Below are 12347 nucleotides of genomic sequence, written 5' to 3' on the forward strand. Positions count from 1 at the left end.
GGCCGTGACCCGCAGCTAATACCGGACATCACAGATTGCGGTGATGCCTGGTGTTAACCCTTCAGAAGCGACTATCAAAGTTGACAGCCACATCTGAAGTGAAACCGAAAGCATCCCGGCAGCTCAGTTGGGCTGTTAGGGACCGCGGCGTCCCAAACAGCTTGCAGGACACCAGGAGGATCCCTACCTGCCTCCTCCACTGTCTGATCACCAAATGACTGCTCCGTGCCTTAGATCCAGGCAGGAGCAGTCGAGCGGCGATAACACTGATCAATGCCGTGCTAATGCATGGCAGTGAACGGTGTAGGAAATCGGTGTGTGCAAGGTTATAACCCCCCTATGGGGGCTATAACATTGCAAAAAAAAAAGTGCGTTAATAAATGTGATTTAACCCCTTTCCTTATAAGTCAGAATCACCCCCCCCCCCCCTTTTTCCCATAGAAAAAACACAATGTAAACAAATATAAACATATGTGGTATCGCCACATGCATAAATGTCCAAACTATAAAAATACACTGTTAATTAAACCGCACGGTCAATGGCGTACACGTAAAAAAAAATTCCAAAGTAAAAAAATAGCCTATTTTCGGTCCCTTTTTATACCATGAAAAAAAATGAATATAAAGTGATCAAAAAGTCCAATCAGAACAAAAATGGTACCGAAAAAACTTCAGATCACGTCGCAAAAAGTGAGCCCTCAGACTTCCCCATATATGGAAAAATACAAAAGTTATGGTGGTTAGAATACGACAATTTTAAATGTATAAATTTGCCTGGCTGTAGTTATGATTTTTTCCAGAAGTACGACAAAATAAATCCTATATAAAAGTAAGGTATCATTTTAACCATATGGACCTACAGAATTAAGATAAGGTGTAATTTTTACCGAAAAATGTACTGTGTAGAAACGAAAGCCCCCAAAAGTTACAAAATTGTGTTTTTTCTTCAATTTTGTTGCACAATGATTTTTTTTTTTTTCCCCGTTTCGCCATGGATTTTTGGCACTGCAAAGTAGAATGGGTGACAAAAAATAAGCATTTTAATATGGATTTTTAGGTGGAAAATTTAAAGGGTTATGATTTTTAAAAGTTGAGGAAAAAACGAAAGTGCAAAAAACTGAAACGTTGAGTCCTTAAGGGGTTAAACAAATTCAAATAATTTCCTTTGCTGAGAATCATCTTTTCTTGTTTAGAAAACGTATTCAGGACATGAATTGGCAGAGGAAAAACTCACAACTTACATCTGGAGCCAAGCTGAGAGAAATGGAGTCAACGTAAGTTCTCCTTGTGCATGTATTGTAATCTGTGCTGTGTTACTATGAAAAAATGTAGTTATAAATTAGAGCATGATTGTTTGGTTGTTTTTTATGTTTTTTAAAATGGAAGAAATGGGTGTGTTGAATCAGTGTATGATTTTACCTTTTTTATTTATTTTTTTTTCAACTGTAAATTTTTATTGAGATTTCAAAAGTGAGGTACAATTCAAGAGAAAACAGAATGGTAGCAATAGAGCATCAAACAAGCAAAAAGATAATTATACAATAGGAGCAGCGTAATAGGGAAAAAAAAAAAAAAAAAGGGAAAAACCAGCTCCTGGAACTGTCCTGGAGATGCGCCCTCCCAGGTAAACAGAGGACAAAACAACACAAAGTTGGCCAGACAATAACTCACATGTACGAGGACGACACACACAACAAGAGGACTGAACACAAGACCCCACAGGGAAAGAGGGAGGAAGGAGAGGAGAAAGACAAAAAAGGGAGAAAAAAAAAAGGGGGGGGGGGGGGGTGGAGAAGATAGGAACAAGAGAGAGCTAAAGAGGCTGTCGATCAGTAAACCTGTCCCAGGGCTCCCAGACAGAGGAAGAGGGATTGAGTATTGTTAAGGGAGGCAGTAAGAGATTCGAGAGACCAGATCTCCCCAACCCTGCCCATCAGGTCCAACTCAGAAGGAGGGAGGACTTCCAATGTTTGGCAATTAGAGTTTTGGCCGCTAGGACTATGTGCAGGAAAAGTTTAAAGAGCTTCTTAGGGAGAGATCTACAGGAAAGGAATAATAAATGTACCAAAGGGTCTAGTGGGACCTCAACCCCCTCCACTAGTCGTCTCACCATACCCCAGTAAGGGATAATCAAAGGGCAAGACCAAAATATATGGAAAACCGTTCCCAGCCCCACTCCACATCTCCAACACTGAGGCGGGATATTAGGATTTACAGTGTTTAACAAGGCAGGGGTGTGAAACCAACCCATCAACATCTTATATTGTCTCCTCCTTATAAGCAGTACAGATGGATGCCTTAGACGCCCTCTCCCAGATGATCCGCCACTGTGGAAGAGTGATAATGGTGTTCAATGCCTCCTCCCAACGGCTCATGTATCGGTGTGATGGGGAATCCCCACCCGGTGAGGCTAAAATAATTGATTAAATATCCGAAAGCAGGCCCTTTGACTGCGGCCCCAAGCGGCATAGCCGTTCGAAAGCTGACGGGCGGGATACCTCAAAGGTCCCCTAGGATGACAACATGAAGTGTCTAAGCTGAAGGTAATGAAGCCGTTCGGAGGAGGGAAGACCAAAACGAGAGACTAGGTCCTCAAAAGAGAGGAGCGTACGAGTGAGGGGACTAACCAAATCTTCCCAGCAGAACAGCTCCCTACCCCCCATTCACGGACCATATCAGAAGTAAGACCTGAGGGGAAAGATGGATGGTAAAGAAAAGATTGTAGAGGGGAAACACGAGAAGCGAGTTGGAACTTCTTAGAACAGTACCCCCAAACATATCGAGAAAAGGCTGTGGGACCTAACCAGGGGCCCGGGACTGAGGTCAGGGCGAAACGACTCCATAGGAACGTATTGGGGTGGATCGGGGCTAACCATAATTTCTCCAGCTCCATCCAGCGACACTAGGCACGGTACGTTGTCCATGCAGCTAGATGGCGCAAGTGAGCAGCCCAATAATACTTCGTGACATCTGGTACGGACAAGCCCCCCCCCCCCCCCCCCCATCCCTGCTCGCAAGCATGACTGACATCGGGAGTCGGTGCTTCTTACCATCCCAAATAAAACGGAAAATAGCGGATTGGAAGGCCTTAAGAGCGGTCAGCGGTACCCGGACCAGTAGCGTCTCAAAAAAGTAAAGCAATTTGGGGAGAATAGTCATCTTTACCACCGCTATCCGGCTGAAAAAAATATATTGAGAACGCCATTTATCCATAAGCGCGCGCAATTGTTGAAATAAGGGAGTGTAATTAGTAGAGTATAAAGAAGCATAGCTAGAGGTAAGACGGACACCTAAGTAATTGCGGAAGGGGACCACCTGAAGGAGAGATTTAAAGGTAGAACTTCAGTCTTAGAAAGGTTGACTTTGTACCAAGAAACCATGCCATAGGTGTGCAGGACCCTATAGAGGTTAGGTAGAGTAAGGAGAGGTTTAGTGAGAGTAAGAAGAACATCATCGGTAAAGAGACACATTTTAAATTCCCTGTCATGCAGAGTAATCCCCGAGATGTCTGCTGATCCCCGGATATCATAGCAGCCAGGGGTTCAATACATAAGGCAAAGATCAGAGGAGACAGCAGACAGCCCTGCCTAGTGCCATTGGAAATAGGGAAGGTAGCAGAAGATGCATGCGGAAGCTTGAGGGAAGCAGTGGGAGAGGAATAAAGGCCCCGCAGTGCAGTAAGGAAAGCGCCCGAGATCCCAAATTTTTGTAAAGTGGCAAACAGAAAAGGCCAGCCCAGCCTATCGAAGGCCTTCTCGGCATCCAAGCTAAGGACAATGGCCTGCTCTGCTCGCCGATTAACCAGGTCTATTAAATCAATCACCTGCCTCGTGTTGTCGTCCCCCTGCCTACAAGGGATAAATTCCACCTGGTCCTTATGGATGAGCGAAGGGAGGAGACAGCTAAGGCGGGTAGCTAGAACCTTGGAAAACAGCTTAAGGTCGGTGTTAAGCAAGGCAATAGGCCGGTAGCTGGAGCAATCATGGGGATCTTTTCTGGGCTTCGGCAGCAAGGTAAGCAAGGAGTGTAAAAAGGACTGCGGTATCCCATCCCCCCCCCCCAAGAAAAGAATTAAAGAGCGACACAAGATGAGGGAGAAGCAAAGCGGAGAAAGTCTTGTAGTACAGGTACGTAAACCCATCCGGTCCCGGGGAACGCCCAGAGGGCAGTGATTTGAGCACCTCAGTCACTTCCTCCAGCGAGATCGTAGCATTAAGAGCAGTTTGATCAGCAGGAGTAAGAGAGGGAAGGTGGCACTCTGCAAGAAAATAATCTAATAGGGCGTCCCATTCCCCAGGATCCGAGGGGAGTCGAGAAGGAAGGGAGTAAAGTTTAGAATAGTAGTCTGTAAAAAGACGAGAGATAGCATCGGGATGGTAATGGAGAGTACCTGAGGAATCTTTCAAAGCCGAGGGCATCTGAGCGGCAGCCCGGTCCCTTAAACGTTTAGCTAGTAGGGAATGGGCCTTGTTACCCTTTTCGTAGAACCTTTTGTTTAGCGTAAAGAAGTTGCCTCTCCACTTTATGGAGCACAAGTTCACCTAGTTGGGCACGAGCCGCCACCAGACGCCTCAGAATCGAAAGGGAGGGTGAGGTAAGGAGGTCAGCCTCCAGTGAGTGAATTTGCGTCTGCAGTTCCCGGGAGCGAGCTAGGGCATTACGTTTCAAGCGGGAACCCAGGGCAATACAATGCCCCCGGATGACCGATTTTATGAGCCTCCCGGAGGATCGCTTGAGAAGAGACCGATCCCTGGTTGAGTGACAAATACTTGGAGATAGCAGCCTCAATCGAGTCTCGGGATGGCAGAGACTTAAGCAAAGACTCATTTAGTCGCCAATGGCAGTCCCGGGGAGAAGGACAGAAGCAGCGGACCATGGTCGGACCAAGAGATGGGGTCGAAGGAGGCAGAGGAGAGCATGCGTACCATAGTCGAGTTCCCGAAAAAGTAGTCTATGTGCGTGTGGAGCTTATGGGGGTCAGTAAAACGAGAACGACCGATCCATAGGGTGATTAATCCGCCACAGATCATATAAGGAGGATGAGCGGATAAGCCGCCTGAACAGGGTAGCAAGGCGCAATTGGGCCGGAGGGATAGGAGCACCCGTAGCGGAATGGCGGTCTATAGCCGGGGGGAAAAAAATAAGGTTAAAATCACCGCCTAGCAGCCACGCCGACGGAGGGTATTTATGTAGCCGCGCGAGGACCCGTCGCAAAAAAGGGATCTGAGACAAATTAGGGGCATAGATATTACAAAGAAGAAGGGGCTTCCCGCCCAGGGACCAAAATGTAGAGGGGACAGGATCGAGAGATGAGTATTGCCACCCCGGCCTCCTTACTACCCGAGGAGGCCAAAAAGGCCAGGCGATAGAGATGATGAAGAAATTGAAACGTACCTGAATGGTCAAAATGCGTCTCCTGAAGAAAGAATATCGGCTTTCTGCATAACCAACTCCCGTTGCAGAAGGCGCCGTTTAGGGGGGGAGTTGAGACACATTCAAGGAGACACATTTAGCCATGATCAAAGAAATAACAGGGGAAAGCATCAAAAGGAGCAAGTAGACTCACCCATACGCAGCAGAAGAGTTCTCCACACCCCATAGGCAGATGGGCAGGATAAGGTGCACTCGAGAGCCCTGACGACAGAAATAGCCTGTAAAAGGAAGAGAGACGGGGGGGGGGGGGGGGGGGAGAAAGAGAAGGAAAACACAAAAGGAAACGGAGGAACAAGACAAACAACATAAAACTGGACAGACAAGGCAATCACAGAAAAAAACTATTAATCAAAAAACAAACCAACGGCCAAAAGGTCACTGAGGTTGCTAAGATCATAAACCACATCAATACTGTTCGGCAACATAAGGGTACCATAACGTTTGGGAAAGCCTCAGTGGGGTAATGAGATCACCATATGGGAAGACAAAACCAGCCCAGTAAGGGCCACCCCACGAGGCCTTGCCAAAAGCTACAAAAAGTATAAAGAGACCGCCATAAGCAGCAAATAACAAAATCAGCAAACGGTACAACATTGTAGTAAACACCGTTTCCCAGTAGCACAAGAGCCTGAGTATCCATTAAGGCAGCGCCAACGTCACAGCACGGAACTAAAATAAGCAAAAGTAAACTTGCGGGCATCATCTGGCTGCCAGAGTTCAGGTCACCGGGGGTGCAGGAACAGCCGCCCTCTTGTTCCCACTTGATCGTCGCCGACGGAGAGGCTGCCAAACAGGAGGGAGGGGTGGAGGTGGGGGAGAGAGACCCCAGTCCAGCACTTGAGGCTCAGGGATGTCCAGAGCAGAACAGAAGGCGGGGATATCTGCATGGGCACATAAAACTGCAGAGCGACCATCCCGTCTAGCCTGCAGGGCGAAAGGGAAGCTCCAGCGGTAGGGGATTTGATGCTGCCGGCGGGTAGCCAATAGTGGTTGAAGCAAGTGTCTCTTCCCGAGAGTAATCCAGGAGAGGTCCTGGTACAATTGGATAGAGGCTCCATTGAAATCGAAATTCCGCTGAGTGCGAGCTTTAGCCATAATAGCCTCCTTCAGTCGAAAGTCATTAACATAGCAGATGACATCCCTGGGAGGCCCATTGGTGGCCCTAGGGCGCAGAGCTCGATGTGCTCTATCCAGCTGGATCCTGACAGGGGGAGACTCGCCGAGGAGGAGGTTGTTAAAGATGGCCTCCAGAGTGACAGGAAGTTCCTCATCCCCGGTAGTTTCAGGCAGGCCACGCACCCAGATATTATGGCGACTGCCCCTGTTGTCAAGGTCCTCAAGATGGTTGTGCATGTCACAGAGAAATTCAGATTGAGACTCCATCGTGGACTGAAGTTGGGCAACATACACCCTGGTAGCATCATGAGTCTCTTCCAGCGTATCAACCCTGTCAGAAACATGCTGTAAGTCCTTGCGCAAGGAGGCGATTTCCGCCCGGCAAGCCTCCTTAACCTCGTCCACCATAGAACGGAAGTCCTCCTTAGAAGGGGTGAGTGATAAAAGTTGTGAGAAATCAATAGGTGTAGGGGCCGGCCGGCCCGAGGACTCCAGGGCTAAGCCAGGCAAATCATCCCAGGACGGGGACCCCCCCGCAGCAGGTGGCGAGCTGGAACCAGACATCAGGACCAGTGACATCTTTGGGGATGAGGCCGCAGGCAAAGATGACCTTCCTTGTAAAGCGGGGTGGCAGGGTGTCCGAGGCGGCTTGGGGGCAGCAGAAGCTGTGGAATCCCCCAGGGGTAGAGCAGAAGAGGGTGCAGACCAATCCGGGGGGTCCAACAGAGGGCCCACAGAGGCAGACAGGGGAGGGCCCCTACAACCAGAGGGGACAGCACAACTGGCAGCTGGGGAGGAGAGGCAGGGGAACCCCGAGTAACAGCAGCCCAGGAGCTCAGGGTGGTGTCCTGAAGCCCTTTATGTGGAGGGTGCAGCAGTGGTGGAGAGCGGCAGGGAGTTACAGCAGCAGAGTTGCCAGGCAGGAGGGGAGAGCTCAGCTGTGCGCCCGGAGGCCCTACTCGTACCTGCCTCCCAACGGCGTCCCGCTGGGAGGCCAGTGATTCTTCCAGCTGGAGCTTCGCCCTCGGCGGCAGGCGGGGGTCCTCAGCAGCAGAACCAGAGGGTCCCGAGGCAGGTAAGCGTCTCGCTCTGAGGTCCGGGTGCAGGCACTCGTGCAGGGAGCTCTGCGCAGCCTCCGGCAGCAGAGTGGGTGCAGGCGGGTTCGGGCGGGAGCAGAGGCCGTACGCCAGGCTGTCGGCTGCGTGCAGGCCCGCAGACCCAGGAGTGGGTGCCGGGGCCAGGTATCTCCGTATGCCGCCGGGCGTCCGAGGCGGCTGGGAAGCGGCAGGCGGTTTCCTGGAGGTCCTCCGAGGATTTCCCCATAAAGCAGGCGGCGGTCTCAGCTGGTTCAGTGGGCAAGGGACCTCGTGGTGGCGGAGCACTAGCACTGTGCAGCCATCTTCTTCAGCGCCTCGCCATGCCCCCCCTTACCTATTTACTTATTTATTTAAGTCTCCATTTACATGGCGGAATTTCTAGGCGGAATTAGACGGAAAACTTCTGCTCGGAAACTCTGTTGCTGCATACCAGTGTTTTAAATTGGGTTCTGGTGCACTGTGGACACGGTAGAATTCCTGCAGCAGAACATCTGCCCTGGAAAAGTCGAATTCAGAACTCTGTGCAAAAATAATTGACTTGTTCATTCTTTCTGCAATCTACTCAAAAAATGCATTTCCATCTATGGTGCAGTCCATGCAGTCCTAGAACCAGCTTTTTTCTTTTTTCCAGCTGGAAATTCCTGTGTAAAAGGAGCCTAAAGATAATCTGTCAGCAGCTTTACATGCACTAACTTGCTGGTACTGCCTGTTAGTGCAGGGGATGCTGATCAAAAAGATGTTTAGATTACCCTTCGAGGTGCCCTTTTTACTGACAGACCCATACAAAACAATCTGTAAATGAAGGTTACTTAGCCCCAAGGTGCATCGGTTCTGCTTCCTGGACTCTGTTGTGCCTCATGCCCCCTAATGAATTTTCATGCTTTTCGTCTTCTGCACATAGCTGGAGATCTAAGCATGTATGCATCTCGCATAGCAGCTAAGTGTAGGAGTGGAAGACCATGAATATAACCAGCTTTTAATTTGGTGTAGCTGCAGACAGATGTTTATCCAGTTGCAGATTCTTAGCCAGATCCTTCTGGTCATATAGATCTATCTGATTCACCCCATTCTTAATAGGGAGAATTTTGATTAAAAGCACCCAGGACTGTAGGCATTAAATCTCTCTGCTAGTGCAAATCCAGGTTAGGCAACATTCACATCTCGTTTTTTACATAGGGTTGCCATTTCAGCTTTTTGTTCCCCAAACCGGAACGGAAACAAAAAACTGATGCAGCCGTATGTAGATTAATGTTCAATGGGTTTTACATTAAGTGCAGTGTTATAAAAACCACATATGGTTTTTAAAATCTCATATACACTTATAGCGCTTTTAAAATCTCATGAAACCAAAAACCAAAACCGCAGTACACCACAGTTTTGCGCATGGGGAAAAAAATACAAGAATAAAAACCGTACACAACCGGATTTATCGGTGTACGGTTTGAATGGGTTGTCAATGAATACGTTTTTTTTCTATACAGGTGCATATGGCTTTCACGTTTAAAGCTGTATACGGTAACCGTTTGTTTAAAGAAAAAAGAAAAAAATGATGTAAATGCCTCTTACAATGTTTTACTTATTTGTCTTTCCTCCATTTAGGTGGGTATCCCTTGTAAGTAAGAACTATGAGATTGAACGTGCAATTGTACAGCTGGAGAATGAAATCAATCAGCTGAAGCAACGGGATGGCGAGAACAAAGAAAATATTGAGAATTATTAAGTGTAATAAGATTTAACCTGTTAAAAAGAAGCACTGAATTTCAGTCATGAATCTTCATTTGTGCTACAGCATACATAGCATTTTTCTAGTGATGGCTTTGATAGATGTCAACTGTAGAAGCATCTTCAAATTTCCATCATTTAGTGTTGTGATGGGTGTGTACTCTTTGTGGTTCAGCATTGACAGAACTCAATTGCACCATTTGTGTGTGCTTTTTTTTTTTTTTTTTTTTTTTTTTATAATATAACTTGAATAAAATAATTTTTATTTGTCTAATTTGGCTACCATTTTCAAGTTTATAAAAATTTCTCCAGTCAGGAAAAGACTAGACTATTTTTTTTTATTTTTTATGTTTTTATGTTTTTTTTAGCTTTTTGACGAACAGAAAATTTGTGAGCAATGGCAATGCGAATGCAGTGGTCAGAAATGTATCATTGTGACTTTCAGTGGGAAAAGTTGCAATCGCCCCCAGCTGGTTTAAGGACCTTTCCTGCTCAGCCAATCAGTGGCCGTAGTGGTGTCATGTGTTAGACCAGTGATTGGCTGAGCCTGTTAGGTCCTATATGCTGCTTGTCTGTGAAGAGACATCTGACCATATGGAGGAGAGATGACATGTTGGGGGTGTAGACATGAAATAGAGTAGATGTTTTAATGGGGGATATGTTAAATAGGGGTGTGGAAGTAAATTGGGGGGGGGGAATATAAAATGGACAGTGAGCATGAAATGGGGAAGACTAGACATGAAATTGAGGAATTTCACCATTTGTTTACCACAATTGCATATTGAAATCGTAACATTTACACCCGTATTCGCAATCCAAACACATCTAGAACATTTATGGCATAGCCACAAGATATGCCATAAATGTACTCAAGATATGGGACCCACACCTATCCTTGGATCGAGAGCTCCCCAGGCTCCACTGGTTTACAGCTGTCAGGGGTTACACTCTGTCTGATAGATGCTGGTATAGATTTTTTCTATAATTCACGCCAGATTTGGTGTAAATTCCCCCCCATACAAAGTGCTGGCTACTTTTTTGTAAAATGCTTCTAATGTAAGCCATAAAATTTCTTCTAATTTAAGCCAGAAAACTGTCCTTTGTGGTTTAATACCAGTTTTATATGTATTGTAGATATATTCATGTTTGCAGAGACCAACAGCAAAGAAATGGAAGTAACATTTGTTTGCTTTAACCCCTTAACGACGGACGTAAATGTACGTCCTGGTGATGCGGTACTTAACGCACCAGGACGTAAATTTACGTCCTCAGCATAACCGCGGGCATCGGAGCGATGCCCGCATAATGCGCGGCAGGTCCCGGCTGTTGATCGCAGCCAGGGACCCGCCGGTAATGGCGGACACCCGCGATCCTGCGGATGTCTGCCATTAACCCCTCAGATGCCGTGATCAATACCGATCACGGCATCTGCAGCATCGCGGGCACATAATTGGATGATCGGATGGCCCGCAGCGCTGCCGCGGCGATCCGATCGTCCAGCATGGCAGCTGGAGGTCCCCTCCTTGCTCCGCTGCCTTCCGGGAGTCTTCTGCTCTGATCTGCCTTCCCGCAGACCAGAGCAGAAGATGACCGATAACCCTGATGAGTGCTATGTCCTATACATAGCACTGAACAGGATTAGCAATCGAGTGATTGCTTTAAATAGTCCCCTATGGGGACTATTAAAGTGTAAAAATAAAAGAATAAAGTGTAAAAATAAAAAATAAAGTAAAAAAAAATGTGAAAAACCCCCTCCCCCAATAAAAACGTAAATTGACCCATTTTCCCTATTTCACCCCCAAAAAGTGTTAAAAATATTTTATATACATATTTGGTATCGCCGCATGCGTAAATATCTGAACTATTAAAATAAAATGTTAATGATACCGTACGGTGAACGGCGTGAACGTAAAAAAGTCCAAAATAGCTGCTTTTTTTATAACATTTTATTCCCAAAAATTTTTTATAAAAAATGTATTACGTTTTATATAAGCAAATATGGTATCAATAAAAAGTACTGATCACGGCGCAAAAAATTTGCCCTCATACCGCCGCTTATACGGAAAAATGAAAAAGTTATAGGTCTTCAAAATAGGGGGATCTTAAACGTACTAATTTGGTTAAAAAGTTTGTGTATGTTATCACGGGTATCATTTTAATCGTATTGACCTAAAGAATAAAGAATACACGTTACTTTTACCATAAATTGTACGGCGTGAAAACGAAACCTTCCAAAATTAGCAAAATTGCAGTTTTCTTTTTAATTTCCCCACACAAATAGTATTTTTTGGTTGCGTCATACATTTTATGGTAAAGTGAGTGATGGCATTACAACGGACAACTGGTCGCGCAAAAAAAAGCCCTCAGACTAGTCTGTGGATGAAAATATAAGAGTTATGATTTTTTGAAGGCGAGGAGGAAAAAATGAAAACGTAAAAATTTAATTTTCTGCGTCCTTAAGGCCCAAATGGGCTGTGTCCTTAAGGGGATAATATGTATATATTTTAGAACTAAAAATTACTGTATAAAAAATGGGATCTAAGTAACAAAATAGAATGTGCTCTCGAACTGAATTTTAGTCTATGGATTGTATTACAAATATATATACATAAAGTTAAAACAAAACGGTTAATTCCTACTAATCTGAGGAACATTAAACATTGAAACTGATTGTGAAGTGCTGAATTCCTGTTTTTACATGGTGCATTTCAAGTCCCAGTAGAGTTTATTTCCAGAGCACGAAGACTATAAGAGGGATAAAATTATACATACTGTCAAAAATAATATAGCATTATGTGCCACCAAAGAGCAGAGGCACATGAAATGAAAGAGGGGAGGGAGAGACAGACGAGAGGCGCAGCCTGTGCCGTTATTCCAATAGGAATCCTTGCTATGAAGTAAGTGAAACAGTGCTCACCTGGGGGTGGTGTACGCAGAGTATAAAACCTTGTAGCGTATATCACCCCGTTTCAGGGTAAG

General features: G+C 46.0%; 1 protein-coding gene across 1 annotated transcript in view; it reads left to right on the top strand.

Moving 5' to 3' along the window:
- Positions 1-12038, top strand: part of BCAS2 (BCAS2 pre-mRNA processing factor) — a 52365-nt gene extending 40327 nt beyond the window's left edge. The window contains exons 6-7 of the mRNA XM_056558378.1: positions 1194-1274; positions 9246-12038. Coding sequence (XP_056414353.1) covers positions 1194-1274; positions 9246-9366 — 202 coding nt within the window. The 3' untranslated portion in view covers positions 9367-12038. The remainder of the gene's footprint in view (positions 1-1193; positions 1275-9245) is intronic.
- The last annotated feature ends 309 nt before the right edge of the window (positions 12039-12347 follow it).

This window comes from Hyla sarda, chromosome 2 (assembly GCF_029499605.1).
Source record: "Hyla sarda isolate aHylSar1 chromosome 2, aHylSar1.hap1, whole genome shotgun sequence".
Classification (NCBI taxonomy): Eukaryota; Metazoa; Chordata; class Amphibia; order Anura; family Hylidae; genus Hyla; species Hyla sarda.